The sequence below is a fragment of the Ochotona curzoniae genome, unplaced genomic scaffold (genome assembly GCF_017591425.1).
Source record: "Ochotona curzoniae isolate NIBS_2020 unplaced genomic scaffold, NIBS_Ocur_1.0 scaffold_4953, whole genome shotgun sequence".
In the NCBI taxonomy this organism is placed as follows: Eukaryota; Metazoa; Chordata; class Mammalia; order Lagomorpha; family Ochotonidae; genus Ochotona; species Ochotona curzoniae.
This window is the reverse complement of record NW_024467127.1, coordinates 4,664,928-4,689,694: the sequence shown is the minus strand read 5'-3', so window position 1 is coordinate 4,689,694 and position 24,767 is coordinate 4,664,928. Positions and strand designations below refer to the sequence as shown.

General features: G+C 58.4%; 2 protein-coding genes across 3 annotated transcripts; one reads left to right on the top strand and one right to left on the bottom strand.

Moving 5' to 3' along the window:
- Positions 1-23,755, top strand: LIMS2 (LIM zinc finger domain containing 2). Of its 2 annotated transcripts, none has more exons than XM_040971169.1 (10): positions 1-89; positions 12,718-12,877; positions 14,772-14,838; positions 14,970-15,090; positions 21,537-21,686; positions 22,170-22,320; positions 22,799-22,891; positions 22,998-23,046; positions 23,225-23,300; positions 23,577-23,755. In XM_040971169.1, exons 1-10 carry the CDS (start codon positions 79-81, stop codon positions 23,722-23,724), a joined length of 1,026 nt encoding a protein of 341 aa, XP_040827103.1. In that variant the 5' UTR covers positions 1-78; the 3' UTR covers positions 23,725-23,755. The 2 variants fall into 2 exon arrangements, with proteins under 2 accessions (XP_040827103.1, XP_040827102.1); XM_040971168.1 differs by lacking the exon at positions 1-89 and adding an exon at positions 7,750-7,835.
- GPR17 (G protein-coupled receptor 17) lies at positions 16,570-17,595 on the bottom strand. Its single transcript, XM_040971171.1, has one exon. The coding sequence runs from the start codon at positions 17,593-17,595 to the stop codon at positions 16,570-16,572; it is 1,026 nt and encodes a 341-aa protein (XP_040827105.1).
- Positions 23,756-24,767: the final 1,012 nt, after the last annotated feature.

Here is a 24,767-nt window from a genome sequence, read left to right as displayed (position 1 = left end):
TCGGCTCCCGGGACGCGCTGGCGGCTGCGGCGGAGGAGCGAGCCGGGAGGAGACCCCGGCCCAGCGTGCGCAGCCACCATGACGGGAAGGTAACAGCGCCCGCTTCCCCGGTCCGGGAGCTGCTGGTCTCGGGTCGGCTTCCCCGCTGCACCTGACCCCGCCTTCGCCCTGGCTTCCTGACCCTTCGGACTCGCGCCCCGCCCCGGGCAGGAGCGCCCGTGCGGGCTGGGGTCCCATCCCGCCGTCTGCACATTTTCTTCCTGTCCGCTGCGGGCGGCGGCAGGTGGAGGAGCCCAGAGCGGGTTTCCCGCTTCTCCCCTGACGGCGGGTTAGCTGTCCCCTCCCTGGGGACGTAGGGGTGCGGGTGCCTCAACTAAGCTTGCTCAGCCACCAACCCGCCTGAGCTTAGAGCCGCCCCCGCCCGGTGGTCCGCCACTTCGGGAGCCCTCATAGTCCTCTAATCTACAGCTCACAGAAGGGGACTTGGCTGGAGTCGGGCCCCAGCACAGGGCTGGGTCAGGGACGCAGAACAGCCTGGCCAGGCGCCAGTATCCGTTTGACAGTGGAGCGAGCCTCTGTCCTGCAGCGTGAAGTGGTCCTTCCTGGCAGCGACTGGGTACAAATGTTGGTTGGGAGGGATCCCTTGGCAGCAGCCTGTGTCCTGGGGGCATCTCTTTGGCAAGGAACCTGGATCATGCAGGGCAGGGTGCTGGTTCCAAGTCTCACGGAGACAGGGAGAAGGCCCCCAGAAGCCTCAAATAGCAGGTGTCCTGCCGCCTAGGCCACATAGCAGTCCCTATTTCCCAGCTTCTGGAGACCCATCAGCTCCCCTGACTTGGGATCCCCCCAACCCTGAGGTACTGACCCCCGCCGAGGGTCTTCTGCAGCCTCAGGAGAGGGGAGGGAAAGGGAGGGGACCCTGGGGGACAGCCATAAGCCTGGGGTGGGGGAAGGAGAGGGAGCCAGAGGTCGTGATTTTGAGCACAGGAAAGATCTCACCTAAGGCCCAGCCACCTGTTGCAGCCAGGTCAGCGGTCACTGTGGTCCCAGGAGGCTCTGCTCCGGGGCCAGGGGTCCCTCCTTGGCGATGGAGGTGGCCAGCTCAGCCACCAAGAGCCAGAGAGAGAACCCGAGAAGGCAGGAGGGTGCACCAGGCCCAGGAGGGCGGAGGGAGAGGCTCTGGTCCTGGGAGGAGCTCGCCGTCTTACCCCCTGCTGCTGCCAGGGCTGCCCAGCAGAGCAGTGTGGAGCCTTTCTCCAGCCCTTCCGCTTCCTCCTCAGTCTCATGCAGCTGCTGCTGCGGTCTGCACCCTCCTTTGAAGTGTGTGGCTGCACCAGCTGTCAGCGCCATCCCTGACACCTGCCCCTCCACATGGCCCAACAGTGAGTGGAACTAGACATCCGAGCTGGCTTTTGGAGGGGGGGAAAGGTCTTTCTGTCCCCGTAGCGGCACCTGTGCCCAATCATGACTGTGTCGTAAGTGCCCCACCCCCATCACCCCTCCTGTCCCCTACCCCCTCCCTGGCTCTCCACAGCCCAAACACGGTCAGCACCCTTCTTGCCAGCTCTCAAGGCCGTAGGGGCGTGGCCTGGAGTGGTGCGGGTGGGCCTACAATTGATCATGGTGTCCCAGGTGCTGAGTGGAGACAGAGCTGTGATCAGGCGACAAGGGTCAGGAAACTGGGCTGGACCCCAGCAAGGAGGGAGGCACCCCTGGGTGGCGGTGGGAGTGGGGTGGGGTGGCGTGCAGGGGGCTGGGAGGTGGAGTTGGCTGCAGACAGGGATGTCAGCCTGGGTGTGGAGTCTGCTGTGGCTGCTGAGGCAGGCTGTTCGAGCTGGGGAAGAAACAGAAAACCCCTGGTTCTTTGACTGCTGGGTGACACTGACAAGGCCTAGGGGCTTCCTGGGCTCCTGGCATGGGAGGCTAGGATGTGGGAGAGTGGTGGAACTGGCATCGGCTTGCCGTCTGGGCAGGGCCAGCTCCTGCCTGGGAGCACAGCACAGGGCATCGCTGCTTTTTTTTTTTTTTAATTTTAAGAATATTAAAAATACATATTTATTTGGTCTGGTGCTGTGGCATCAGTAGGTGAAGCCTCTGATTTCAGTGTTGGCATCTCATATCGGTGCCAGTTTGAATCCCAGCTGCTCCACTTCTGATCCATCCCTCTGCTTGTGGTCTGGGAAAGCAGCAGAGGATGATTCAAGTTCTTGGACCCCTGCACTCATGTGGGAAACCTGAAAGAAGCTCCTGGCTCCTGGCTTCGGATCAGCTCAGCTCCAGCCATTGCGGCCATTTGAGGAGTGAACAGTAGATGGATGATCTTTCTCTGTATCTCTTCTTTTCTCTGTAAATCTGCCTTTCCAATACAAATTTTAAATATTTTAAACTATTTATTTATCTGGAAGGGAGAGTTTCAGAGTGAGGGACACCAGTAAACCAGCCAATGGAAGCCCTCTGTCTCTCCAACTCTCTCTCTCTCTCTGCCCTTCCAAGAAGTTGACTTTTACTCCACCCTTGTGACTTCATCGCATCCCAGAGGCACTGCCTATGAGCCCAGATGGCGCTGAAGAGTGTGTTCTCAACACAGTGGGCTCTGGGGAACGCGTACACTGTGTGTGTCAGAGCGGATGGAGGCCCGCCCTGATGGCTGAGTGCTGTTGTTCTGTGGGGTGGGGTACATGTCCCTCCTGGGGGGCATGCCAGAGGACCTGGAGTTGTCCTTGGCTGCCTGGGGAGGGGCTGGACACAGGGGCTGACCCTGTGCGCGTTGGCTGCCCCTGGCTAGCACTCCCTGGGGGAGGCAGCACTGCTCCAAGCCTGACTCAGGGGCCTTTAGCAAGCTGTGCATCCCTCACTGGTACTGTCCACTTCCCCAGTCATCAAATCCACCTTAACAGTTTGACTATTTATTTGAAAGGCAGAGACCTTCCGTCTGCCAGTTCCTCCCCACACTCCCCTAAATGCCCATAGCCGCAGGAAAGTCTGGAGCAGGCTGGAGCAAAGCCAGGAACCTGGAATTCTGTCTGGGTCTCCCAACTGGGTGGCATGGACCCAAGTACTTACAAAACTTTCTGCTGCCTCCCAGGTATATCAGTGGGGAGCTGGAGTGAAAACCGAGGTGGGACTCACCCCAGTCACTTCCACGTGGGCTGCAGGCATACCAAGCAATGGCTTAACATGCTGGGCCACCCTTGCTTATTTCCCGTAAATGGAACTGCACATTATTCAAATTATTTGCTCACTCTCCCCCTCCTTTTTTTTTTTTTTTTTGCTTTCTCTTTGTTTACCATCATATTTTCAAGGTTCATCTTTATGGTACTGTGAAAGCGTACTTTATTCCTTTTTTGGCTAAATAGTAGGCCACTGTGTGGCTGTGCCACATTTTGTTACTGGACCTTTGACTTGTTTCCACTTTTTGACTGCTGTTTGAATAACCCTGCTGTGCAAAATCCTCATGCATGTTTTTGCTTCAATGCATATTTTTTCCTTTTTGTGTGTGCCTAAGCCTGTCATTGCTGAGTCCTGTGGCAAATCTATGTTAAACTCCAAAGAACTGTCAAATGATTTTTCCAGTAATTTTATGATTTCATACTTTATTGACACAACTTTACAACAGGTGTGAGTGACGATTTCAACTTAGCATCTTTGTTAACGTATCTCATCTGGTTTAGTTATGGGAAATGATGTTCCATGTGGTTGAGTTTTTTTCTTTTTGAGTTATTTCTTTGTGAGAGAGAAGAGAGAAACAGTGTCATCTGCTGGCTCATTCCTCAAATTCCCTCCAAGGCCAGCACTGGGCCAGGCCGAAGTCAGGAGCTGCGAACTCCACCCAAGTCTCCCATTTCTGGAGCCACACCTGCTGGCCCCAGGCTCATACCAGCAGGAAGTGGGGATCAGGCTGGAGTTGGGAGGTGAGCCAGGTGCTCTCATGCGGGATGTGGGTGTCTTGGTCTGCGTGGTAGCCACTGGGCCAGATGCCTGCACTGGCATCAGGTTCTCTGTTTCCATTTTGCTCCTGGCTAAAGATACCGAGCGTCTTTGCATGGTGTGTTTCTTGATCACTGGTGTATCTTTTTGGGAGACATGTCTGCTCAAACTCTTTGTCCATTTAAAAATTGTGTTGTCTTTTCATTGGTGAATATCGTGAGTTCTTTACGCATTTGAATGTGAGACATCAGGGAGATGATTTGCAAACGTATGCCTCCTATCCTCCATAATGTCCTCTGATGCACAGAGTGTTAGAAATTTTCTTCAAGATAGATTTATTTGTTACTTGAAAACAGCATTACAGAGCGGGGAGAGGGAAATTTTCAATTTGGCTCATTCCCTAGATGGCCACAACAGCCAGAGCTGAGCCCATCTGAAGCCAGGAGCCAGGAACTCTAACCAGGTCTCCCACGAGGGCGCAGGTGTCCAAGGTCTTGGACCATCCTTTCTCAGGTGTGTTGGTAGGGAGCTAGGATTGGAAGAGTAGCAGCCAGAACTCAAAGCAGCATCTGTCTTGGGTGCTGACACTGCGGGGGAAGATTGAACCTGTTTTGCCTGATACAGTTCTGGCCCGAAATTTTTATTTTAATGAGTTTCCAGTTACTGAGTTTTTTTTTTTTTTTAATTTGTTTCTGTGGTTGTTTTTTTAGTCACAAATAGGAAATTCTTGTATAACCTTAGATCATGAAGATTTACCTCTATTTTCTTCCAGGAGTTTTGTGGTTTTAGCTATCACATGCAGTTTTTTGATTTAGTGTGGGTCAGTTTCTTTCTCTTTTTTTTGAGGTTTATTTATTTTTATTGGAAAGGCAGATTTATGGAAAGAAGGAGAGACAGAAAGATCTTCCATCCACTGGTTCACTTCTTCCCAAGTGATTGCAATGACTGGAGCTGAGCTGATCCGAAGCCAGGAGCCAGGAGCTTCTTCTGGGTCTCCCACGTGGGTGCAGGGTCTCAAGGCTTTGGGCTGTCCTCAACTGCTTTCCTAGACCACAAGCAGGGAGCTGGGTAGGAAGTAGAGCAGTTAGATATGAACCAGCACCCATGTGGGATCCCAAAGCTCGCAAGGGGAAAATTAGCCAATGCACCAACAGTTTTTATATAAGGTATGAAGTCAGGGTTTAAAGCCATTCTTCTGCAGGAATATTAGGAGTTGGTCAGGCTGTTCTCTCCCCAGGGTAGTGTTCTTGGCACCCTTGTCAAAAAGGATTGGCCGTGGATGTATGGGTTGCTTCTAGAAAGACTCTGAATTCTGTTCTGTTTATGTAGAAGTTGATTCTTATTGATACTTCTATGTCAGTCCCACACTGTCCTCGTTATCATGACTCTGAAGTAAGTTTCCTAAAGAATTTATTCATTTAAATGAAAGGCAGAGAGATAGAGAGACAGAAAGAGAATTATCTTCAGCCCTGATTTATTCCCCAAATGCCTGCAATAGCCAGGGCTGGTCCAGGTTGAAGCCAGGAACCTAGAACTCCATTTGGGTCTCCCACTGGGTGGGCAGGGCCCACGTGCTGCCTTCCTAGGCCCGTTAGTAGAAAACTGGAGTGGAATTGCAGCGGCCAAGACTCAAACTGGCACTCCAACATGACCAGTAGTTACTGGTCTAGTTGGACTGTTTCTCTCAATCTCTCTCTCTCTCTCTTCCCTGCATTTTATTATAAAGGCAGATCTACACAGAGAAGGAGAGACAAAGATCTATCCACTGGTTCACTCCTCCCCAAGTAGCTTCAATGGCCAGAGCTAAGCCGATCTGAAGCCAGGAGGCAGGCACTTCCTCAGGTCTCCCACACAGGTGCAGGATCCATCCTTGACTACTTTCCCAGGCCACAAGCAGGGAGCTGGAAGGGAAGTGGAACAGCCAGGATTAGAACCGGTGCAATATGGGATGCTTGTGCTTGCAGGTGGAAGATTAGTCAGTTGAGCCATCATGCTGGCCCTGAGGGCTGTTGTTTTGCAAGGCAGCCATGGAGCTGGGGAGCTGGGGAGCAGGGCAAAGGGAGTGGAGTAAGTGATAACACTGCAAAGCTCCACATCCTTGCTCAGACTCCTGCGTATGTGTGAGTAGTCGCTTTTGCTCATGGAGTCCTGAGGAAGCTCGTTCTCACGCTGCTGGCTTTCACATTGCTTTTATGGAGGGATGAACTCCTAGAGGGCTTTGCTTCCCTGTTTTTGCTGATCTCACTTCCTGTGTTTTCCCAACTGGAGTCCCTGGAGCCAGACTGCTAGCCAGCGAGGGAGCTCAGCCCGGCCCTTGCCCCACTTCTCCCTGTGGCCGGACAGGCTGTAGGTGGGTGCCAGGGCGTGTGGAGATTGGGGCTCTCTTGAACCCTATCCTTGCTCACAGCTTCTAGCCACCAGTGTTGCCTTTTAATAGTCAGTGTTTAGTGAATTGATGAGTACCTGGCTAACCTTGAACTTCAGTTACACATCAGCTGTGCAAAGCACCTGCAGCTATGGCTTCCTGTTCAGGTCAGAAGCCTGGCTTAAAATCTGTTCCCCGCCGCCCTCCCCACCCCCCCCCATTTGCACTTAAACATCCTCCCTTTGGGGGAGTGCGCCCCCGGCAGGGACTGAGCCAGGGAAGGGAGGAGAAGCCAAGGGTGTAATAACAGGAAGCACCGTGGGGTGGGGGCACCATCCACATCAGAGTATGGGGAGGGTCCCTGATCCTGGCTCCACCAAGTTAAGCCGCTGACTGCCCTTTGGTGCCTGGGGCCGCATGTACACGGTATTTGTTTTCGTTATTGATCGGCATTAGGTAACTCTGGAATTGGGCTGAGCTTACACATTACAGCTGCGCCTGGCTGGCTGGCTAAGACTTGCCTCTGTTGGGATTCGTGGTGTGGCGTGGCGTGCTTTCCTGGCCTCAGAAGGGCAGTCCCCTCCAAGTCCTCGGCACCCTGCTGACTGGAATGATGGCTACCACCCCCGGCTCTACCTCGGGGAAGGCAGGCTCAAACTTTCTGAGCTGATGGGGCAGGGATTCCAGGGAAATGGCCTGAGTGTTGGCGAATTCTGGATCCTTTTCTGATTGCTGACCATTGAGACCGCTCAGTCAGCAGCAGCCACAGCCCAGACTTGACCCTGGGCATTTGCCCTTGGAGCCCAGGTAACCGGCCAAGTTCAGTTGCTTGCTGGCAACTCCATCTCCCCTGGCCCAGGCAGGCCCGGGGGTATCCCCACCCCGTTCCCCAGCTGTGACCCCTTTAACGGTAGAGATCTTTCTGGATCCCCCGGGGGGAACAGGGACTACCCTGACTCTTCAGGCAGCTTTCCTGGCGCCTAGCAGTCCAGGAAAGGGACAAGCAGGGCGTGGGCGTGGGTCTCCTCCGGAGTTTCTCCAGTGCTTTAGGTTTCTTGAATTCGTACAAGTGCCCAGGGAGTTGGCAGGATGGGGGTCCTGGCTGCGCAGGTGGCAATCTGAGCTCGGGGCCTGCTCCTCCTGGTCACTGCAGACCTCACCTTCGTCCTCTTCAGTCCCTGCCCAGCCCCGTCCCCGTCCCCCCCACCGCCTCCCCAGCCCAGCCTGCAGCCTCAGCTTTCACTGCCCCCGCGGCGCGAACAATATCCTTTCTATTCGGGCTCTTCCCAGATTCCGGCGGCGGCGGCGGCGGTGTGTAAGTCGAGCGCCTGGCGCAGGGGAGGCGCGCGCCCCAAGCCCGGACCCGGACCGGGACGCGTCACGGTGTCCGCTCTCCGTGCGCCGACCCTCGCATCCTGGCCGCCGCCGTCCACCCCACGAGGTGCCCCGGTCGTGCCATGGCCGCCCGGCTGAGCGCGCTCTCCGCGTCGGGGCTGTACCAGCGGCGCCAGCACCGCCAGAGCCCGCCAGCCTCCGCGCCCGGGTAGGTGGCCAGGGACAATGGCCGGAAGGTTGCTGCCGCAGAGCTGGCCTTGGAAACCCACCCGGGGCCTTCCGACGGCCTTGGGCTAGCGTCCAGGGCCCGCGAGGTCTGGGTTGGAGAGCAGGAAAGTGGGAAGGGGTCGATGCGGTCTTAGCCCCGAGGGTGGATACTGGGACGAAGTTGTCCTGGGTCATCAGCGTGGCTGCTTTCAGCCTGGGCTGGTCTCAGCGCCTGCCCCCTGAGGGACCCCACTCAACAGGCTAGGCTGTGACTTGAACCTGGGTCCCCTGGACTTTCAGGCAACTTTAAAGCCCCAGGCACTTGCTGTTCCAGCCACCGTTTCCTTAGAGCAGGGCTCAGGATGGTTCTCCAGGGTTCCCCCTTGGGGTGGGGAGAGTGCAAGCGGCACCCCTGGGAGGGGTGGGAGAGAGGCTCCTGGTCAGGTGGCCCCAGGGGCTACTTGGAGGAGAAATCCCAGTTAGGGCAACTGGGGTGGTGGGGGTCAGAGTGACAGGTGGGGATGGAGAAGCTGGGGAGCCAAGAAGACAGGGAGGGCCTGGGATGGAGACCAGCCACGCTACAGTGTGTGTCCAGGTCAAGGGAGTGAGGACCGAACCATTCGAGGCGTCCTTGGAGGAAGAGAGGACGGGGCTAGGGAAAAGGAGCTGCAGGCACAGGATGAACCCATTGCTTGGTGGGAAGCCTGAGGCCCAAGAGCCAAGCAGCCCACCTGAGACAGGATGAGATAAAGTGAGAGGCCCCCACCTCTGACACTGACCCTCTGCATTGTGAACCACTGTACTAGGTTGTAGGTGGCCAGGAGGGTTTATAGGTGCTGAGGGTGGAGTAAGCCTCCGAGTCTATGGGCTGTTCAGGGCTCAGGTGCACACAGCCCATGGCCCACAGGGGACCTGGCATGGTGGTGGGAGTCTGGAGGGGGGTACACACCCACAGCTGCACACATGGCCCCTGCCAGCTTCTGCCTTGTGCCACTGGTCAGTTCTCCATCCTCGGTGGGATATGCTCCAGTGTGCCTGCTGAGGAGGAGGCATTGCCGCAGGGAGTGTGAGCTCTGGTGGGTGTTCCAGGCAGGTCCCCAGTGTGGGGTGTTCCCCTGGGCAGGTTTGTGTGGCTGCCCCAGGTGCTCAGCTAATTGCCTGGCATCAGTGGGCAGTGGTGCCAAGTGCCACCTTTGTGGGTCAGTTCCTGTTTACTGTGCATGGCCAGTCCCAGGTGGTCAGGAGGGCCACTGAGGCCTGCCTGCAGAGGGCACCGTGGCCTCACTTAACTCTCCCGGCCTCCCTGCAAGCTGCTGCAGACCCATTCTGCAGATGAGCAAGCTGAGGCTCTGAGGATTTGGGTTGCAATTCTCACAGCTAAGGAGCTGTTATCCCTGGCTGAAGACCACACTGGGCTGCTAGCCCAGGTGGACCAGGGGTGCCAATTACTGCCTCTCCCCAGTCTTTTTGGTCCCAGGCAGGTGGGGATCGGGAATGGCTGTGCCCCTTTGGAGTCATGGGAGCCGAAAGGGCCAGCAGGAAATGTGTGTTCCATCGTGAGTGAGATTCTGTCTGTGTCTTCCCAGCTGGAACCAGCAGCCATCCTTGCCCAGAGGTTGTCACAGCTGCCCCCTTCCCCACTCTCCAGGGCCTACCAGTCATTTTAAGGCTCAGAGACATGTGGGTGACAGATTGGCCTGCCCCAGTGACAGGCTGCTGTGTGCTTTGGGGGATGCTGCGGCAGGGACACGATCCCCAGCTTTGGAGTTTGGCGCCGGCCGGGGTGTGCCTTGGGTCTGTGTGGGTGCGTCTTGTGGTTGGGGCCAGTGGTGGTGTGTCCTGCTGGGGGTGGGGTGAGGGCTGACTTGATGCTCCCTGTTCCTGGCAGGAACGCATGCGGGAGGACACGGAATGCCAAGTGTCTGACCTTCTGTGGTCTTGCCGGGAGGGCGGGCTGCCTCGGGCCCTGCCCTGGACCTGGCCGGGGTGTGGGGACTCTGGCCAGCTCTCTGTGTCGCTGACCGGCAACAGCTCCTTTTTGCCAGCATTTGCTCTGCACTGCTCGGCTATCTCCCCAGCTCCCTGTCACTTGGGGTGCAGTGAGCAAGGTCCCACTGCTGGGGGAGCTAGGCTGTTGGGATTGGGGTCCCTGCTTGCCCTGTGAGACCACCTGCTTCTTCTTCCTGCCTGGCCTGTGGATGCCTGGATCCAGCACCCGGGGAGGTGCTCAGAGCACCTGTCGATCCCTCCTTCTGCCTTTGCTAAGGGCGTGCTCCAAGTGGGGCTGTGTACAGATGGATGTAGTCACAGAGCTGTGGGTGCTGCGGCCGGCCTGCCTGCCTGCCTGTGCCAGGCTCATGTGAGACATTGCGGGGGCTAGAGGGAGGGCAAACATGAAGACAGGGAGCAATATCCCTGAGCAGAGATCCACCCCCCACCCCCGAGGCCCAGGCAGAAGCTGGACAGCAGCCAGGAGAGCAGCCTCTGTGGCTGGAGGTCAGCTACTAGGTGCCAGCGCGAAGGTGGAGACGTGCCCAGCTGCTGTTAGGATGACGGACGCATGTTCCAGGCCCACGGAGTAACAGGAGAGAGTTGTACATGGGGTTTGACTATGAAAGTGGAGCGGCCTCCGGGAAGTCCTCCGGCCAGCAGGGAAAGGAGGGACAGTCAGTACAGAAGGGAAGAGAGAGGTGTTGGGGGAAGGGTGCTGTCAGACCCTCTGGAGAGTGAGGGGCCCTGAGGACAGAGGCTGAGGGTCTGTGAGGGGCGAGAAGAGATGGGACCAGTGCTGTTGTGCCCTGGGTGAGAGTCGCACTTGAGCTCTGATGTGGTTTTGTCTCCGAGTTCTCAGAGCGGAGGGTGGGGGTGTTGGGGAAGCAGAGGTGTCAGGGATGTTGGAGGCTGCGTGGCGGCATGGGGGGAATTTCAGACCGGGAAGCACAGGATTTCCTCTTCATTTCCGAGCTTGTCACAGCGCCCCATCCATGGCCAGGCGCTGGGGATGTTAGCCCTGTCACCTTGGGTGTATGCCAGTGTCCTCTGGAAAGAAAGCCACAGCCTGCCCAGGCTGACCAAGTACAGCCCGACTGGCCCTCTAGGCTGGCTCAGGGCTAGCAGTTCCAGTGGCCTGCCAGGAGCCGGTGGGCACCGGTGGTAGTGGTGGGCAGTGATTGCTGGGTGTGGCATCTCCATCGGACTCCTGCTGCCCCTGTCCCCACTTCTGGCCTACCTGGGTGGTTATGGTCTCCCAGGTATACCTGAGAGCAAGGTGAAGCTTACACAAGGTCAGTGCCCGTGGCAGGGCTGGCCAATGGCCTGCAGAGTGGACACTGGGAGTGGCTCAGCCTCTTCCTCCACCCTGCCCATCCCACAGCTGCCCATGGAGCTTGGACCCTGTGCTTCCCCCACCCCCACCTCTCCTGGAGGCATCGTGGGCGGGGAGGAACCTCCAGCATCCTGTGTGTCCTACATGATGCCCGAGGCAGACATTGCTTAGTGTTCACATCACCCCTTATTGCGACATGGCCATTCTCCTCCAGGCAGCCACGACAGATCCAGCGGGGCTGATGCTTGAGACGCTGGGCCTGTTGGCTACCTTTCTACCAAGAACGTCAAGGCCTGGGGAGGCGCTGGTGTGGGAACTCCGTTCCCCTGCCATGCCCCGGTCCCTAGACTGCAGGGAGTGTGGGCCTGGCTCTGTACTGGTTTGAATCTAGCCTGTGAGGCCAAGGCAGGAGCCACTGGCTGGTCTGGACTCCAGTCTAGCTTCTGTCACGTGCTGGTTGAGTCCAGGCAAGTGGCTTAACCTGTCTGAGCCTTAGGCTTCTCCTATTGGAGGCAGTGACAACAGGAATAGCCACAGGGCTGCCTTTGGGCTTCAAGAACAGCCACCTGCTTAGGGAGGGGTGGTGTGAGGCACGGGCAGTTGACGTGGCTCCTTACAGCCTCAGCACACAGGCCTGACCTTGTATGGCTGGGCCATTCCAGTGCCAAGGCTGCCGGAAGTGGTGAGAGATCTTTCCATCAGACTTTCTACCTTAGTCATTAATTGACTCTTATTAGAGTGTCTGATTACCAGGAAACACGTTTTATTTATTTTTATTGGAAAGACATATTTACAGAGAGAAGGAAACACAGAGAGAAAGCTCTTCCATCTACTGGTTCACTCCCCCAAATGGTCACAATGGCTGGAACTAAGCCAATCCAAAGCCAGGACTCAAAAGCTAGGAGCCTCCTCTGGGTCTCCCACATGGGTGCAGGGTTCCAAGGCTTTGGGCTGTCCTCCTGTGCTTTCCTAGGCTACAAGTAGGTGCTGGATGGGAAGTGGACCGGCTGGGATATGAGCTGGCACTCATATAGAATCCCTGCATTTACAGGGAGAGGATTAGCCAATTGAGTCATTATGTCAGGTCCTGTTATTTTTTGAAAGCAGGGTTAGAGATTTCTATCGTCTGGCTCATTCTGCAAATGACTGCAACAGTTGAGGCTGGGCCAGGCTGAAGCTGGGAGTCAGGAGCTCCATCCGAATACCCCATGTGTATGCAGGGACCCGAGTACACGAGCCTTCTTCTGCTACCTTTCCAGGCACATGAGTAGGGAGTGTGGATCAGATGGGATTTGAACTGGTGCTCTTGTGGGATGTCTGCGTGGCAAGCAGATGCTTAACCATGTGTATCACAGTGCCAGCCCGTGGTCTTGTCTCTGTGTTTGAAGGCCACCAGCTCTGTACACAGCAGCCAGTCCCTGGCTGTGACCAACATCCCAACTACTATGCCGTGCTGCTCTGTGCCCATGCCTTCCCTCTGCCTCCTCTCCCAACCCCTGTGCCCAGCAATGTTGCCTTTTTTTTCCAACGGGAGTTTGTCCCCATCTCCTTTTTCCAGCAACATGTCGGATGCCCTGGCCAACGCCGTGTGCCAGCGCTGCCAAGCCCGCTTCGCCCCGGCTGAGCGCATCGTCAACAGCAACGGGGAGCTGTTCCATGAGCATTGCTTCGTGTGTGCCCAGTGCTTCCGCCCGTTCCCGGAGGGGCTCTTCTATGAGGTGAGGATGCTGGGTGGAGTGGAGGGAGGGCAGGGGGCTCTGGGGACCCTGCACTAGGTGGCTTTCTCAGACCCAGATCTGAGTCGGCCCATTGGGAACCAGGGTCATGGCCTTGGTTTTGGCCCAGCATAAGGATCCGGCTGGCCACCTGGGTGAAGTGTGGATGGCACGAGGAGCCCAGGATCCAGTGCCCTCCAGGCAGACAGACACTGGGTGAGCCTTGGGGGGAGGGAGACCCAGCTATGCGGCACCTGTTCTCTGCAGGGATGGTAAACAGTGACCACGGGGTCCCTCATGGTGGTGGTTGTAGGGTTGCTAAGTAAGGGAGATGGGAGAGCAGGGGAGGGAAGCCACGCATACACAAGGGAGCCAGGGAGTGGCAAGGAGGACCGAGCAGGGAAGGGCTCTCCTTGGACCTTGGGGCTTCCCAGGGTGTAGGGCAGAGAAGTCTCTATGTTGCATAAGAGGGCCAAGGATAAAACTGGGAGAGCAAGTGAGACCAGGAGCTGGGCTATAATGGGATGACAAGGATGAAAGTGAAGGGGCTGGGCTGGCCCCCACAAATCTCCAATCAGGGTACATGTCATGGAGCAGTGGGTGGAGCCACCACTTTGGCGGCCAGCATCCTAAACTAGAGAGCCAGTTTTGTAACTGGGAGGTGGTGAATGTTGGCCCAAGTGCTATAGCCTCCATGTTGGGGACCCGGATGGAATCCATGGCTCCTGGCTTCAGTGTGGTCCAGCCTTAACTTTGTGGGCATCTGGGGAGTGAACAAGAGGATGGAAAATTTAATTCAAAGCAAAAATAATACTCAAAATTAGCCACTTATTGATTTCATTTTTTTAAAAGATGTATTTTATTTATATGAAAGGCCCAAATAGCTACAATGACTAGGGGCTGGGCCAGGCTGAAGCCACGAGCCAAGAACCCTTCTGGTTCTCCAACATGGGTGACGGGCTCAAGCACCTAGGCCATCTTCCACTGTTTTCCTAGATGCATCAGCAGGGAGCTGGGAAGGAACTGAAACAGCCAGGATCTCAGCTGGCACTCTGATCTGGGATGGCATCATCGCAAGAACAGCTTAACCCGATGTGCCACAGCACTAACCCCAAAACACTCATTTTAGAGAATAATGCTAATTAAGTTTGCTTTTAAAGAGATTGATTTATGTGACCGAAAAAGAAATAGAGAGAGAGGAGAGAAAGATTCCATCAACTGGTTCATCCTTTAAGTGGTCACAAGGCTGGAGCTGAGCTGGCCGGTAGCCAGGAGCTTCTTCCTGGTCTCCCACATGTGCGTAGGGTCCCGGAACTCTGGGCCATCCTTCACTGCCTTCCCAGGCCATAGTCAGGAAGCTGGATGGGAAGTGGAGCTGCCGAGATACGAACCGTGCCTACATGGGATGCCAGCTCGTCAGGCAGATCAATGTGCTATGCTCCTGTGCTTGCCCCCCAAAACCAAGCTTTCAAAAAAGAAAGCTGTGAAGGCTGAGGAGGCATGCCTGGGCTATGCTTGTGGGCCTTGCCAGTCTGACAGTGACTGCCATGGGTGAGCTCACTGGCTCCTGCTCATCGCACGACCCAGCCCCCGCCCTCCCTGGGTTCCCTGTTTCTGGCTCTTCCCCTGGGGACCCTCTCAGCCCCCCGAGGGAGTGGACTCATCACACAGAGAAGCACAGGAAGCAGGATGAGTGCTCCAAATACCTGACCCTGCCCCAGCTCGAGCTCCTGCCCCACCCCCACTGGCTCTCAGGACCTCGGCCTCACTGACCTCAGCTGCTCTAGCCGTCCTATCCCAGAGGGCCAGACCCCTGCTCCAGTCAACTCCAGCCCAGGCCGGCTCGTGGGAATATTGGGGGCTTGGCCTGACTTCTCTTTGTGACCCGTGTTTGCAGTTTGAAGGACGGAAGTACTGTGAACATGACTTCCAGATGCTGTTTGCCCCGTGCTGTGGCTCCTGTGGTAAGGGCAGATGAGGGGCGCTGGGGTGTAGGGGCCCTGGCTCTGGGGACATCAAGTTCCTTGCTGCTGCTGCCAGAGGTCAGGGAGGGGACTTGGCCTTGCTGGGCAAACAGGCACCTGCCCTCATCCAGGCGAGTTCATCATCGGCCGTGTCATCAAGGCCATGAACAGCAACTGGCACCCGGGCTGCTTCCGCTGTGAGCTGTGTGACGTGGAGCTGGCTGACCTGGGCTTCGTGAAGAACGCAGGCAGGTGAGGGCCTGGACACGTCCCAGGGCGGATGGCAGGGTCCCCAGCCACAGCGCTAACATGCTACCACTACACGTGTCCCCTAACCTGCTTCTCTTGACGGGGACAGAGCCCTAGATGACTTCACATCTGGACAGGGTAGGAGTCCCTACCTGCCTTCTCCCTGGAGGTTCTCAGCTGTGTGCGTGTGTCAGTTCCACTTGAGGTCTACCAGCTGTCCCGACGCCAGGGGCTCCACACTTCCTTCCTCTGACAATTAAGTCAGTTTCCCTTCCTGTCCCATCAGAAAAGGCAGAGTTCCCAGAGTGGTCCCTCTGGCCACTCATGGCTTGGCTCAGGGCTGTCTGTTAAATATCTCCTCCGTCCCTTCCCAATGTGGTCAGCACCCATCGTGTCCATCTGCCGGCTTACAGGGAGGACTGGCACAGTGCCTGGCATCCAGCAGGTTATCTAAATGGGGATGAGGGCAAAGGGAGGAGGCAGGGGGGCTGCCCGGACTGGGAAAGATAGCTGAGAAGCTAAAAGTGCTTTGCAGACTTTGAAGGAGAGGCACAGGAGCTGTGATGGTGGGGACAGATGGCCACGGGATAGGGGAGAGTCTTGCTTAGCCTCCCAGGCCCCCAGCCAGGCTGGCTCTGGAACTGTAGTACCCAGCCCTGGCTGCCCTGGCTGCCCCCATCACTGCCCCCTGCCCGCCGGGCTTTGGACAGGAAACAGCGGAGTGACTTTTGTATCTGCTGAGCAGTTTTCTGAAAGCCACAGTTGGTTCCATTTAGGATCGCTACAGACAGGCACACAAGAGGATGTGCCAGGGTGATGCTGGTTTGGCAGAGGCCCCTCAGAGGGTGCAGGGCTGGATCAGTGGGAGACGGCTCACTGTTCACCTCCTGGCTGAGGTCGGCCTCTTTTGACGGTCCTGGAGCTGGATGACTCCTCCCACCCCGTGAGACCACCCTTCTCACCCCCAAGCACCTGCTGAGACACTCCCTAGGAGGGTTGTCAGGTTGTCAGGTTCACAGCCAGGAACTCGGCTCCCAGAGCAAAGCTGATGCTCAGAGGTCAGCCGGCCAGCCCGAAAGGTTGAGTCCCTGACTCAGTCAGGGGTCGTCTGGCAAGAGGGCAGCGCATAAGGAACACAGGATACCTTGCTCTGCTTTCAAGGCAATATTTAAACAACCCCACCTGCCCCACCCTCACAAGATCCCCAGGCCCGTCTTTGCCTGTGGCGCTTTTCGCTTTCTGTAGGATTCTGTCTGTCGTGGGAAGGAGATGGTGGGCTGGGGTGAGGGGTAACCCTGGGGAAGAAAGACCCGCATTGTCCAAGGAGTGTTCCTCCCGCCGCCCCCCCTCCCCTCCCCTTTCCTGCCGATGACATCACTGAATGCTGAGCGCGGGCCTGGGGGAGCGGACAGGGCTGGGAGAAGGCGACTGTCCCGCAGCAGCCGTCCCCCGCCACCTCCCGCGCCGCACCGGGCCCCCGGCTCACAGCTCGGACCTGGCGCTCAGCGAGCTCTCGTTGGTCTTTGCCTCCAAGCTCGGGGTCGGGCCGCCGGGCTTCTTGCCGCACAGCAGGCTGTACAGAGTATGGCGGAACTTCTCAGCCACGAAGAAGTACATAACAGGGTCCAGGGCCCCGTTGAGGCTGGTGAGGCAGGAAGTGATGCGATTGCCCAGGGCCAGGGCGCGCTGGGCCGCGCAGGTAGTGTGGCCGCGGCGGTATTGCAGCACGTAGATGGAGCGGTGGACGTGGTAGGGCACGAAGCAGATCAGGAAGATGGCCAGCACCATCGCGATCATGCGCACCGCCTTGTTTTTGAGCCGCTTCTCCACGCGGGGGCCCTGACGCAGGCTGCGGATGATCAGCAGGTAGCAGGTGACTGTGGTGACGAAGGGGAAGGTGAAGGCTACGGCCAGCGAAGCCAGCGCGTTGTGTGAGGCCTTCTCCCGGTACAGCTGCAGGCAGACGACCGTGCCATTGGTCTGCACGGTCTGCGGACTCACCAGCAGTGGGGCCATGGCCACGGCCACCACCACCCAGAGGAAGGCGCAGGCCAGGTGGGCATAGAGCGGCCGGCGCAGCTTGAGAGATTTGACTGGGTGCACGATGGCCAGGAAGCGATCGACGCTGATGCAGGTGAGGAAGTAGATGCTGGCGTACATGTTGAGGTAGAAGAGGAAGCCGGTGAGCCGGCACGGGATCTCGCCGAAGGGCCAGTGGCTGCCGGAAAAGTGGTAGACCAGGCGCATGGGCAGCACCAGCACGCAGGACAGGTCGGCCACAGCCAGGTGCATCAGGAACACGTTCGCTGGGGTACCCGACTTGTGATCCCGGATGAACAGCCACAGGGCCAGGGCATTGCCCGCGAAAGCCAAGAGGATGTCCAGCAGGTAGAAGCAGGCGAACAGCACGTTCTCCAGCGGCGTCTCCTGCCCGCACTCCCCGAGGATGGCCAAAGAGGCGTTGGCGGGCAGACTGGGGGAAGAGGAGGTGGCCTCGAGCCCATTCATGCTGTGGCTGCAGACAAACCTGGTGGGGGACAAGTGCCAGTTCACAGGGAGTCCTGGCTAGTGAAATGCCACATTGCACAGAGCTGCTCCAAACTTGGGGCTCCCCAGAGACCCCCCCAGGAGCATTCCCTATGTTCTCTGGAGGTGGGCGGTGGTTCAGCATCAAAGGCATCCCCACTCCAGCCAACTCAAAACCCTGAACAGGAGCTTGGAGCTTGCCCACTGTACACCTGCCTCCCTGGGGAGCAGGCCAGGGTCTGGGGCTGGCACGGGGAGGCTCAGAAATCAGACCACACTCCTCATCCTGCACCTCAGCTTGACAGCTCCCAGCCCGGAGGAGGAAGACGATAGTGGGAGGCCCAGAGACGCACCCCCCCGACACACCTATTTAGTGACTGTCCTGAGCAGTGTGGTGGAGATTGGCCCCTGAGCCCTCCCCTCTGTCCCTGCCTGCCATCTCACTGCTCCCACCCTGTTAGTGGTGACCACAGCACTGAGCCACCCAGGAGGGCTTCTCTGGGCATTCAGTGAAGGCCAGGGCCTGCCCAGGGTGGCAAAGGTTACTTGGTTCCCTGGTGCCTGGGGAAGAGGTGCTGGTGGGAGAGGAGCGCAGGAGAGGGTCCTTGGAGACGTCTCCCTTGGGATTGTATGGACTCTCAGGGAGGTTGCCTTGGAGTGCCCCCATGGAGTTCTGAGTCCAGAGCCCTGGTATTCAGTTACCAGACACCCAGCTACCTGCACAGATACACTCCAGCAGGTGGAGAAACCGGCCTGTCATGATTTTAGGCATCTGAGTAGGAAAGGGATGACTTCAAGAGCCTGCGGCCTCTTTCCCCGGGCCTGTGGATGGGGAAGGGTCATCCCCAGCCACTGGGCTTTAGCCTGCATCCCAGCTGCCTGCTCACCCCCCACATCCCAGCACAGCGCTGGGGAGTCAGGGTCCTCACCTGGGTATTCTGCCGCGTTCTGCGCTGAGCAGCTGGGAGCTGTTTTGGGGTGAGTTGACTTTGAGTGATTCTCCCAGCCTTAGTGACCCCTCTTCCGGGCGTTCCTACCTGCTGCAGGGCTGCCCCAAGGATCCGCAGGGGGTGTCTGGACCTGGAGGATGGTGCCCCAGCACTCAGCCCCTGGGGTGGGAGCGGAGGCTCAGAGGAAGTATGCAGAGCTGAGCAGGGCTGACTGGCCCCACCCTGGGCCTGTGGCAGCCACACCTCCCCCCAGGCCACGTCAGCCCTGGCTAGGCCCCTGGGCCCTCCTCCTCCTCCTCCTCCTCTGGGACCCGGGCTTGAGTCTGGTCAGCTGAGGTCCTGCAGTGCAGGGGATGGCATGCACCCCAGATGGCCACCTTCCCATCAAGGATGTGTGGGATCCTGAGCATCCCGCTGCCCCAGCAGCAGCCTGAGAGCCAGGGAGCTAGAGGGGCTGGAAGGGTGCTGGCTTGGCTTCCAGGGACGTGGGTGCTGGACTGTCTGGCTAGGGTCTCTCCCTCCACTCTTCCTGGTCCCCCGAGTGCCCGTTCCAGAGCACTGAGATTGACTTTCGCCCCTGCCTCTCCCTAGTCCTCTAGCGACACCAGCCTTGCCTGCTTCCTTGCTCGCTCTCCATTAAGACTGTCACGGGGCTGGAAGTGGGGGGTGGGTGTCTCAGCAATATCAAGTCATCAGAGGACTGGGCTTGGGACTTGGTGAGGGGCTGTGGTACCTTGCACCTGCTCCTCCCAGCACTTCCTGGTGCCTGGTGGCAGTGGCCTAGATTGGTGTGGCCTGGACTATGGGCTGCATTCCTTGTATGATTGCCCATGAGGTCAGACTGAGGCCAACACACGCGGGTCAGGCTGTCCTGTTACCAAAGCGATGGGGCTCAGAGGCATCCTGCCTACATGCCTGCTTGCCTGTTTGTCTGTCTGCCCCACCCAGCCCTGCCCCCTTACCTCTCCCAGCTTCTCCTGGAGGCAGGGGTGGGTGTTGGGGGCTAGCGGGTGGGCTGCAGTCCCTGGACGGTGGCTCAGGCGACAGCGGCGGCAGGCTCCTGGAGCCTCTAAGGCTGGCTATTTAAGGAGAGGAGGGACGCTGCAGATCCTGCAACCTTCAAAGACCGCTTCATTCCGGAGGGGTCCCGTGTGGGGTGGGCTGCTCCTCTAGCTGCCCGTGGTGCCACGGGGACCGTGAATATTCCAGTTTGTCCCCAGCCTGCACGCACAGAGGCTGAGTGTGTGGCCGTTCTTGGGAGTCTGGGAGTGGGCGAGGGCTGGTCGAGACGGAGACACAACAGGGCATTTCACAAGGGGATGCTTGCCTCCCGAGGTGGTGGGGGGTATTGAGGGGTCTGCTGCCATGGCAACGGGCTCCTGCTCCCAAAGCCTGGGTGGGTTGGAGTGGAGGGGGAGAGGATTGCATTTGGCCACATGAGAGGGGACTCTGTCAGGACACTTGCTGTAGGGTCCTTGTGTCCTGCCCCGTATAATGAGGCCGCGTTCGGCAGTGCGGGATAAATCACTGCTTTTATCTAGCGCGGGGCCCAGCTGCAGGATGCCTCATAATGGGGTGCTGTCTGTCTTGCCCGGAGCCTGGCCGCCGCCTAGGAAGCTCCTCCTCTGCACGGGATGGCCACTGGCCACCAGTCCCAGGACTCCTCCTGGACCACGTTTGTTTTTGTCTGTGTGAGGTGGGGCGTTGTGTGTGTGGGGGAGGGGGCCAAATTGGCACCCCACTTTCTAAGATTCTTGGGACTGCCTGTGTTGAAGTGTCTGGTGGAGGGGTTTGTCTTTTCATAGAGTGATCACCCCATTCTGCAGACCAGGAGGCTGAGGCTTGGAGATGACTCCTCTTAGAGGCAAACATGCTGTCACGGCAGAACTGGGGCTGTGACTTCAGTCTTGGGCTCTGTTCTTTGTGCCTTTTATTGTTGGAATTCCTGGATTCCATCCTAACTAACTCGACTTGGGGAAAAAAAAAAAAGTTCTGGAATTCCCCAGTAGAGCTTCGAGCTGGGACCAAGGGAGGAGGCGCTGGATACTGTCCCTCAGTTCTCCTGCCCACTCACAAGAGTGGGGTGCAGCGGAGAGGCACGATGGTCCAGGGGGCATAGCCCGGAGCCTGTCAGCAGTTTAGCAAGTGCTGGGCAATCGGACACTCATGGTGGTATGGGGTGCAGTCCGACAGAGGTAGCAGGGGCCTTGGTCCTGGATCCATCCTTGGTGCTTGGTGATGGGACACCTGCACTATGAGTGTGTCTCTTGTGTCGGATTCCCAGTAGTGTCGGGTCTCTGGGGAGGCTAGAAAGAGTGTGTGTTGGTGGGGCGGATAGTACTGGTAAGGGAGGGCTCAAAGGCAAGAGGAATGCATTGAGACTGGGGCAGCAGGTGGGAATTAGGGAGCTGGTGTGGGGGGTTGTGGCACTGATGCAGGCCTTTATGCCTCTTTTCTGGGGATCCTGTATCTTAGTAACCCCCCACCCTGCCCCAACCCGCCCAGCCCAGGAAACAGATACCATGTTGATCTCGCTGTCAGTGGAGCCCACAGCTGCTTGCCCAAGGCAGGGGGCTAACATCAGAAATCAATGTCACAAAAAGGACTCTGTGGCGACTGCTTCAGGGTTTGGGGGGCCTGAGTGTGACACAGCCGCACTTGTGCTACAGACAGAAGACGCCTGTGCAGGCTGGGGCCCCCTCTTTATCCAGCAGGCCCCGAAGCAAGGGGCTGAGCTGATTTCCCCCAACCCCCCATACACTCAGCTGCCACGCCGCCCCGGCACGGGCATGGCTGGCTGCTGGGCCAGCATCCTTTGCGGCTCACGTGTGTTCAGAAATCAAAGCTGACAGTTCTTCTGTGTCAGTCCCTGCTTGGCTCTGTTCCAGGGTCCCAGGCCCCAGAAAGGCGGGTGGGGTGGGAGAAGGCACAGGAGGGGCCCCTTTGCTCTAGCACCTGCCCTCACCCTTCTAGGCACCTGTGCCGCCCGTGCCACAACCGTGAGAAAGCCAAGGGCCTGGGCAAGTACATCTGCCAGCGGTGCCACCTGGTCATCGACGAGCAGCCCCTCATGTTCAAGAATGACGCATACCACCCTGACCACTTCAGCTGCACCCACTGCGGGTAGGTGGCCGTGCCAGAGCCACCGTGTCACCTGGCAAGGAGACAGCGGGGACACTCAACTGTGAGCAGGATGAGGCAGAAGGGGTGCAGAGTGGGACTCAAGAAGTCCCAGTGGGAATCCTGCAGGGTTCTGGGGCCAGGGAGGGCTTGGTACCTGGACTGCATGTCCAAGAGGCACAGGTGCTGGCACTGCCCTGCACAGCCCCAATCCTGACCCTCTGCCAGCCCCTTCTGTGCCCATCTCAGACACAAGCTAAGAAAAGACCTGCCTCTCGGGGGACCCCTGCCCCCTCAACCCCAACCCGGGTTTTCCTTCTTCCACTAATTTCCTGCTCCAGGACTTGTCTGGGACACTCACAGGAAGGACACCCCAAGGCAGCCCAGATCAGAGGGAGCTGCTAGGGGGCTCAAGAGGGACGACAGGGGCTGTGGTGGGCGTGTGGGGGCAGGGATGGCAGCTAGGGGCTTGGCGTTGTCTTCCAGGAAGGAGCTGACGGCTGAGGCCCGGGAGCTCAAGGGTGAACTGTACTGCCTACCATGCCACGACAAGATGGGCGTCCCCATCTGTGGGGCCTGCCGCCGGCCCATCGAGGGTCGCGTGGTCAACGCTCTGGGCAAGCAGTGGCACGTGGAGGTGAGCTGGGGGTGGGCGTGTGGCCACAGGGTCAGGGAGTCCAGCTGTGCTGGCTCCCAGTAAGCAGCGGTCCCCTTCACTGTAATGGGCCAGCTGTCCACGTGAGACTTGAGCCTGCAGGCCATGGTGAGGCCATCTCAGCCACCCTCCCAGCATTCTAGCGGATTTCAAAGTCTGAAACCTTGGGGGATGGTGCAGGGTGCAGACCTGTGCCTCAGGTGGCCTGTTTGAGAGGGTTCTGTGGGAGGCAGTGGGCACCCTGCCTCTCTCCCTCCTGCAGTGCCATACTCACAGCACCCCACCCTGAAGGCTGTTGCAACTTGCACAACTCCCCACCCTCCTGGACTCCACGGGGATGCATTAGAGGAGGAGGGAAGTGTCAGCCCTGTGCCCAGCTGGGAGTCTTCCACTCCCCCTAGGCCATGAGTCCCTGCTTCCTGTCTCCCGGGGTATCCCCCACATGCTCTCTCTCCCTCAGCATTTTGTGTGCGCCAAGTGTGAGAAACCATTCCTGGGGCACCGGCACTATGAGAAGAAGGGCCTGGCCTACTGCGAGACCCACTACAACCAGGTGCGACTGGGCTGAGGGGGTGGCTGGGAGTCTCCCCAGGGACACTCCCACACTGCAGGGGGTCACTGAGGCCAGGCCATCCTCTGACAGCCCACCCTGTCCACAGCTCTTTGGGGACGTCTGCTACAACTGCAGCCACGTGATCGAGGGAGACGGTGAGGCCTCTGAGACCTGAGCCCCTCCCTCCCTCCCCTGCCCCTGCCTGTCTGCCCTCCTGCCCTGCCTCAGGGCTGGGTGTCTTGCAGCTGCAGGCCCAGCTGGTGATGGCTTTGCACAGCTGGGCTGGCAGCTGCTCTAGGCAGAGCCTGCTCAGCCCCCTGTCCGCCCCCACAGTGGTGTCGGCCCTCAACAAGGCCTGGTGTGTGAACTGCTTCTGCTGCTCCACCTGCAACAGCAAGCTCACGCTCAAGTAAGTCAGACTGCCCTCTCCCACTCCACTCAACACAGGGGCAACACCCACAGGGGACCTGGGGAATGAGGGGCATCGCAGCCCCCTGTGGGTCGGGGGACAGCTGGGTGCCACAGAGGGTGATGGCGGAAGGGAGGGCGGCCTGAGGCTCCTCTCCTGGGAGAACTGTGGGGCTGGGCCTGCAGGAGGGGTAGGGCAGAGGACTGGACCTGTCTGGCTGTGGTCGGGGTTGGTGGGGCACCAGGGGCTTGTGTGAAGGCTGGGCCTGGTCGGCAGGAACAAGTTTGTGGAGTTTGACATGAAGCCGGTGTGCAAGAGGTGCTATGAGAAGTTCCCGTTGGAGCTGAAGAAGCGGCTCAAGAAGCTGTCAGAGCTAACCTCCCGCAAGGCGCAACCCAAGGCGGTGGATCTCAACTCAGCCTGAAGGCTTGTGGAGCCTCTCACCATGGCCCCCCACTCTGCAGGAGCCAGCCCCTCACCATCGCCCCGCCTCCTCCTGCAGGCCCCGCTCCTTACCACCACCCCCACTCTGGCCGCTGGGATCCGTCCCTCACCATCGGGACCCCTCAGGCAGCTCGCCCCTGTCCTGCTCTTCTGGTCACTGGGTACTGCCACCCCCCAGTTTATCCATCCCTCTCCTGGTTTCCCCTTTGCTCCAACCTCCCTTAACTCCCATGGGGAGGAGGCAGGGCCTGGGAGGTGGGCAGCCTGTGACCACCCATGGACCCCTCCCAGCACCCACGTTATGAGGTCCCACGTTGTGCAAGTGGCACCTGGGGCTCTGTGGGCCAGGGCCATGCAGACAGAAGCCTGAGGGTGGCCACTTAGCGAACCCTCCACTACTCACTCAACCCTGCAGGGGTTCTTATGCTCACGCTGTGCCCTTATCTCCTAACGTCCCCATGCTCAGGCCATTGGAGGGACAAGTTCCCGCCACTTTGGCCACTCTGCTGCCTTCCTGGAATTCCACCCCATACTAGGTTCTGTGTTGAGGCTTTAAATGGGAGTGGGGCCCAACAGGAGATGAGGTCAGGGGTGGCATCCTCCTTACCCTGCTGGGACACCCCTCCCTCCATGCCCTGAGCAGTCCTGGTATTGGGGTGCACGCTTGCACAATGAAGGCCAACTCATACCAGCACAAAGCTCTGTGTGGTTTGTGGGGGTGCGAGGGAGTCCCAGCCTTCATGCTGGTGACTGCTGGGTGGGTGTGGGGACAGACGCCAAATGACAGGTCCTAGCCCTGGTCTGGGTCAGGCTGTCACCAGGACCCGGACACCGGCCAACCAGGAAGCCTCAGGTCTGCATGGCCAGGCGCACGTGGGCTGTACTAGTGGATGGTCAGGGATAGGTGTGGGGAGCCCGGAGCCTCCAGGCCCTGTACCAGGGGAGGGGGCAAGTACAGGCTGCTGTTAGCACAAGATCATGTAGTCCTGGCTTGGTCCTCGGGCTTCTGCCTGGCCCTCCTGG